Genomic DNA, 6,175 nt, shown 5'->3' on the forward strand with positions numbered 1-6,175 from the left:
GAAAGAGAAAAAAAATCATGTACAAGAAAAACTGGGTGTTGACAAAGAACTGAACCGCTGATGGTGATCATCTCCTGGGGCCACCCCTGCCTCTGCCCCTGCCTCTGCCACGTCCTCGCCCTCTGCCTCGCCCACGACCAGCCACTGAGGAGAGAGAGAACGCAGAAGCATTTAGGGAGGAATAAAGGCTATCAATATTTACTGTATTAAACATAACGGGAACCATAAGAATAGTCTCTTCACCGTCACTATGATGCCACCCAAGCCAGGGGTAAGGAGAAGCATCCTTTAGCATACAGTAGTAGCCTAGGCCCAGCCAACCCAATCACTCAGCGCCATTTATTCTTGTGGACAACACGAGCGTTAGAATATACCAATTCATGGAAAAGGCACTGCTGTTTTTTTTTTAAAAGACAGACTTCACTCAAACTCAAGGGATCTCAATCTTCAGCCTTGATCATCCATAACAGAGCATAGCATAGTGAAATCACTCATGACACGTCACAGACCAACGATGACAAAACCATAATTTAGAAAATCCTATAAATAACTGGTGGCCTGTGTCTGCACACTCAAACCCTTGATCAAGTTTTATAAAGCATAAACTTGATGGTCATATGTGATTAGAAATTATATAATGGGTAATTCTAGTGAATGAACAAAGGATGCCAAGAAATTTCTTGAATTAACCCCAAATCTGTGTTGACAAAACATCTTTAAAAAAAAGGTCCCATGAAATGAAAAATGTACTTTTGTTCGTTACCCCTTATCTGCACTTAACTTACACTGATTTCTCACTATGTCCTAGGAATTCACAATTTTTTTTGTATTTTTGTGTGTATTGTATTTTTCAGCAAGAGAACATGTTTTGGTTACATTACACTGCACTTGCAGGCATAGACAAAAAAAGAAAAAAGTCCAGTGAATTGGAATGAGACTGAAAAATGAGTGATATTCTACTAGTAGTTTGAAATAAGAAAATTGTATAGATGTCCACATAAAAAGAAAAAAAGCTCAGCCATTAATGACTGTTAGTCAAATCAAATCCCTGCTTGTCAGTAAATCCCACCTGACCAATCCCCTTCATTCAGTTATGTCAAATCACAGAAGTTTGCAGTGCTCTGAATGCGATTTCATGAGACCTTTAAACTACAAGCAAAGACAGAATAAACCCCAGTGACAATAATGCTTGGTGTGTACAAAGATATTCTGGTTGCTGAAAAAATATAGTTGAACTGTCAGCAGTTGAACGAACAGGTAAATGGCAGATTTACAGTTTGGTTTGGAAAAACAGCCAGGCAAATATGAACTAATACAAGTAACACATAATGAACCCATTTCTCTTTTTAGTAGGATGGTTATACATTAGCCATTTATGATATTTGGTTTCTTATGCCAAAGTCTACTAGGATATTTTTTTCATTCCCTCTTAGCTCATAAAAAGCTAAATTATTGACAGCATCCAACAATTCTCACAGATCTGTGGTCAAACAACCATTTGGATAGAACGATGAAGACGGTCGTATGACTGTTTTGGATTTTCAAAGTTTAATAACTGTGAAAAAAAAAAGAAGAGAAAAACACACAGACCTGCCGCTCCCCGAATGCTCCTAAAATTGCATATATTTGCACTAAAATTAGTTTTAGATCAACTGTACAAAAACAAGTTATGGTAAGCTCTACCTAAAACAACCATGACCGGTCAAAATGACCGCACGTAATTTGCGCGTGATCGTGCGCATCATGTCACTATTTACGAAGTGTGTTGGTCACATCATTTCCTTCGCGAAGTTCATTGCCCTGTCCTAGGGGGAAAAAACCCCAAAAAAAAACTAGCGTTCTCCAGTGCAGCGTAATAGTCTAAACTTAATTTTTGCCAACATGTCCGGTTACAGACGCCATTTCAGATGCACCGTGACTACCACCAAGGCGTTGCAGTATTTACAGGTGTTGGACCGCAGCCATTTTAAAGTTTGAAAAATAGTATTAAATTTGTTAAAATGTTAGTTTTGGTGTCAGTCGTTTCTTAACAGACATACTACCATATGTAATGCATTAATATCTCAAGTGGCTGTTGCAGCTAGAAAAGCGCTATAAAAAATGCAACTTGATTGACTGGGTATTTATCTAGACAGAATATAGTTAAAAACCGTGGCGGTCATTTCGATTGCCCATGGTTGCACTATTTCCGGTCGTTGTTGGGGACTGTTTCAATATTTATTTTCAGTTTTTTTTTTTTTACAATTCACGTTTTATAAGCTTTGTTACGTTTGTTAGATTAACGATATGTGTTTTCCGTTTTGTTTTTCAAGTAATATTTTCCCTTTTTCAACTTTGCTATTCAAGTTTGACCATGTCTCTCTTAAGTTTAAATTGTTTAAAAATAGTATAGTTGTTAAAATGTTAATTTTGGTGTCAGTCGTTTCCTAACACACATATTACACATATGCAATGCATTAATATCTCAATTGAGTATTTATCTTGACAGAATATAGAATTTAAAAACTGGCCATCAATTTGACCACCCATGGTCGTTTAAGGTAGGAGTGAAATCCCGGTCATTCTAGTGTTAAATGCTTTGGTCACAAACGACCACACTAACGCTCACTATTATTTTCTATGTTCCCTACCTTAAACCAAAAAGCTAGGAACCCCACTAAGGCCTTGTTCAGACTGCAGGAAAATTGAATTTGTTTCTCAAATCAGCTCTCTAAGCCAGACTGTTCATACTGTTATTTGCAAGTGATCAGATCAGATTTTTATGTCCAGACATCATCAACTTATCTGCATGGGTTCCTGCAGTAATGACATAGACATGAGTAACTACGTACGCTGGCGAGTTTACCAATGTGGAAGCATGAGAAATGGAGATCCATCATATCACCCACCAAACAATCACACTGTCAAACCACAGTGCACAACTCTTCCGTCGCACCACACAATCTCAGTGAGAGGAAGCTAATATACATTGCCATATTCCATGCTCCAGTCATGGTGGGCACTATGGCTTTGATATAATCATTGTGTGTCGCGTTGTGAGTGACATAATAGACAGTTTGAAATCTGATTTGGGCAGCCAGAGCGTCCGGACTGAAACGCATCTGTAGAAATTTCAAACCACCTCCAAATATGGTTTGGATCTGATTTGCAAAAATCACATTTCATGTGTTTTTTTGCCCTCCATACTTTATAAAATTGATCTGGATACAACGTGGATATGCCAAAAATTTGATTTTTGCCATCCATACTTTATAAAATTGATCTGGATACAATGTGGATATACCAAAAATCGGATTTGGGCTGGCAGTCTGAACAAGGCCTGATGTTCCACTGTGGTGACCCCTAACGGGAGCAGCCAAAAGTAGTAGTCTGAACAAGGCCTAATGAGCAGAGGCTTCAGTTCACCAACTATACCATTGCCAAATATCAGTAGAGGCTTCTCTTTACAAATTTAACAGTAGATCAAGGGTATTGCCACGTATCGAACAATTGGAGGTTTTTCCAGACCTGCAACCATTTACCCCAAGAGTAAGGTAGTGGTACGTTTAGTCAAGTGTTAATGTTGGTTTCCATCTAGGGCAGGGGTCCCCAATTACTTTTCATGGCGGGCCACTTTTAGGGCCACTTTTAAAACCACGGGCCACTCAACCTCCAGCAGCATGTTGTTCGTTAGTTTGTTTTGGTGTCGATACGTTGCAGGTATTATAATTTAAACAGAGATTTTTCATCTATTTTTCGATATATTACTAGTCTTACTTTTACTAAGAAATAAAAAAAAAATTTTGGTAGGGAAATTAAAATAATTCTTCCTTCTGGCGTTTCTCCAAAAATTCTCGCGGACCATAAATCAACCCGTCACGGGCCGGACGTGGCCCGCGGGCCGCCTATTGGGGACCCCTGATCTAGGGTATGCACCGAAAACAGCCTAGAGACCACTTAAAGGCCCGAACATGGACACAAGTTTTTGTGTCTTATAATTTCAAGAGACCAGCTGACTACTCTGGTACACACCTCCAATTCAATACTGTTTAGTAACCATGACAGATAGTTCCAACACCTACCGCCACAACATATTCAGCTTTCTTGTTGTTTCTATAATATTATACCTTAATACTAAGTGCTTTAAAGTTTGTGCTACTTAGCTGACCTTTAAAAAGTCCACATTTAGTTGAATCGAGTTCTGTTAGACCATATTCATGTTAAATTTACCCATGGTCCTCAGAAAAGAATTAAAATGTAGATTCTTAGAAGAGGTTATTTTTGGCAAGAGAGACCCCACACCACATTAAATTAACAACATTTGCACCCGTCGACCTACTGATACTAAAGGCGGTCAGCTTGTACTGGACCTCGTGCAGATGACCAGTTAACCCCCCCCCCCTTACTAGTCCCCATTGTTTCTCACCCGCTTCCCTCTTCTTGGACTTGATCTTTGGCTCAATGTCGACCAACAGGGTATCCAGCGGCAGGCTGTCGGGCAAAATGAAGTAGCGGATGTTGTTGCCACGAATGCTGAGAGACTCCAGCTGGGTGGGCTCCCGATTTTTCAGAGTCATTTTCACTGCCTTCAAGTGGGTATTCATGCTTACATCCACACCTAAAGGGGAAAACATTTTTGAAACAGAGGGATACTGTGTATAGTAGAGCATGTTAGGAGGCACTGCATTGTTTTGGTATTCATATATACAAACCAAATGTGCTAAGTGGCTACTGAACTCGAAGAGCATTAGAGCAGAACAGGGTAGACTGACTAGACTGTGAATATATGGCAAATGTCCACTCCGATTAAAATGACAAATTCTGGATGGAAACATTTGGATTACCACCAGAACTTGAGTTTATCTTACAATAAGACCACAAACACCCTCTAGGGAAGTGTGCATGGCAATGGCATCTTACATTACTCATCTATTAATCAACACCTTAGTGTTTCAAGTATAGTGTACAGCTTAAAAAAAAAAGCAGTTGCCACGGACTTTGATAACCAAACTATTTGAAATATCACAGGTTTAAGGGCTCTAATGAGGAATGATGATTATAGTAACTGCAGTGTGCACACGGCCCATGTTAATTAAGAAGTCGAAATGCCATGTGTTGTCAATAAAAACAGCTCAAAGGGTAGGTCAGTCTGAACTTAACTAGCACAATTTTAAAGAACTCCAAAATGATTAAGTCACACCTGTAATGGTGCCATGGACCTGAGTGCCATTCTTCAGTTCAATGGTGACCGTCTCATGGCTGAGTTTCATCAAAAACCTGTAAGGCATGATAAAATGGGGTTATGGTATGAGATTCAACTTGATTACCACACACAGCTTTTTCAAACTTTTAAGATTGTGCTTGCAAATTAGACGTTAGCTGGTTAGCGCAAGCTGTTAGTGTTACACCTTCACCACCAAAACAAACCATAGATTACTTTTCTATAGAGATTACCCTGCGTGTTTTGTAACCGAATCAAGATTAGCCGCAAAACACTTGGTAGTAAGACTTCTTATGTTTTTTTTTTTATCTCGGTTTTATTTCAGACCCTGGGCATTGTACGCTAGACAGGGCCCAACAACGATACAAAAACCTGAGCTATTGTTAACTTGAATTTGGAAATGTTGCAGAAGCCGTGTAACGTTATGAATAATTGCTTATTGATGAACTCTCAACCAACAGTCTGTATAAAATACATTTTTATTACTTAAAAAAAGCAAAACGCTCACTCATCGATGCATCGAGTAGCCTCCATTCATTTTGAATACTAGCCTAAGTGTTGCTTCCCGCCTCCAAACGCCTTCTCTGATGAAATCTAAATCCATCCCGAAGCATCCACTGCTTTCCCTTTACAGATATCACGGCATCCGACAAAAGGTGAATTTCTGCTACTACTTACCTGACAAGTTTCATGATGGGGACGATTTGTAGATACAAAACCCTCCACCGAAAAGACAAAAATTACAGCGCTCAAACCTACGAACAGGCCGCTGTTGTAATCAATACGTTTCTGTCGCACAACTTCTCCGTCATTAATAAGGCGGCAAGTTAATTTGCCCACACTGCCTCCTGCCGGTGGACGGACTGCATCGCAGCCAAATCCCACTAAACGCGGAGCAGCAACCGCAGAACGGGTTCCAAAAATATTTAAAACTTCATCGAAACAGTCAGCTTTCCACTTTTCTCATTTTTGTGG

The 6,175-nt window shown here is 39.6% G+C and overlaps 1 protein-coding gene across 2 annotated transcripts; it reads right to left on the reverse strand.

Annotated features, from left to right (window-relative positions):
- Positions 1–5: 5 nt before the first annotated feature.
- On the reverse strand, positions 6–6,002 carry snrpd1 (small nuclear ribonucleoprotein D1 polypeptide). Of its 2 annotated transcripts, none has more exons than XM_056298898.1 (4): positions 5,879–6,002; positions 5,180–5,256; positions 4,406–4,597; positions 6–144 (listed from the first exon to the last, which is right to left on the reverse strand). In XM_056298898.1, exons 1-4 carry the CDS (start codon positions 5,890–5,892, stop codon positions 68–70), a joined length of 360 nt encoding a protein of 119 aa, XP_056154873.1. In that variant the 5' UTR covers positions 5,893–6,002; the 3' UTR covers positions 6–67. The 2 variants fall into 2 exon arrangements, with proteins under 2 accessions (XP_056154873.1, XP_056154872.1); XM_056298897.1 differs by lacking the exon at positions 5,879–6,002 and adding an exon at positions 5,709–5,778.
- Between the last annotated feature and the right edge of the window lie 173 nt (positions 6,003–6,175).

Source organism: Lampris incognitus, chromosome 18, assembly GCF_029633865.1.
Source record: "Lampris incognitus isolate fLamInc1 chromosome 18, fLamInc1.hap2, whole genome shotgun sequence".
Taxonomy (NCBI): Eukaryota; Metazoa; Chordata; class Actinopteri; order Lampriformes; family Lampridae; genus Lampris; species Lampris incognitus.

What these genes read in the sequence shown, in the direction of transcription:
- snrpd1 (XM_056298897.1), bottom strand. Translation starts at nt 5,734, where the DNA reads ATGGAGGCTACTCGATGCATCGATGA. An exon ending in GCTACTCGATGCATCGATGA is followed by an intron (nt 5,257 to 5,708) that starts GTGAGCGTTTTG and finishes CATGCCTTACAG; the next exon opens with GTTTTTGATGAAACTCAGCC. An exon ending in GGTCCATGGCACCATTACAG is followed by an intron (nt 4,598 to 5,179) that starts GTGTGACTTAAT and finishes TTTCCCCTTTAG; the next exon opens with GTGTGGATGTAAGCATGAAT.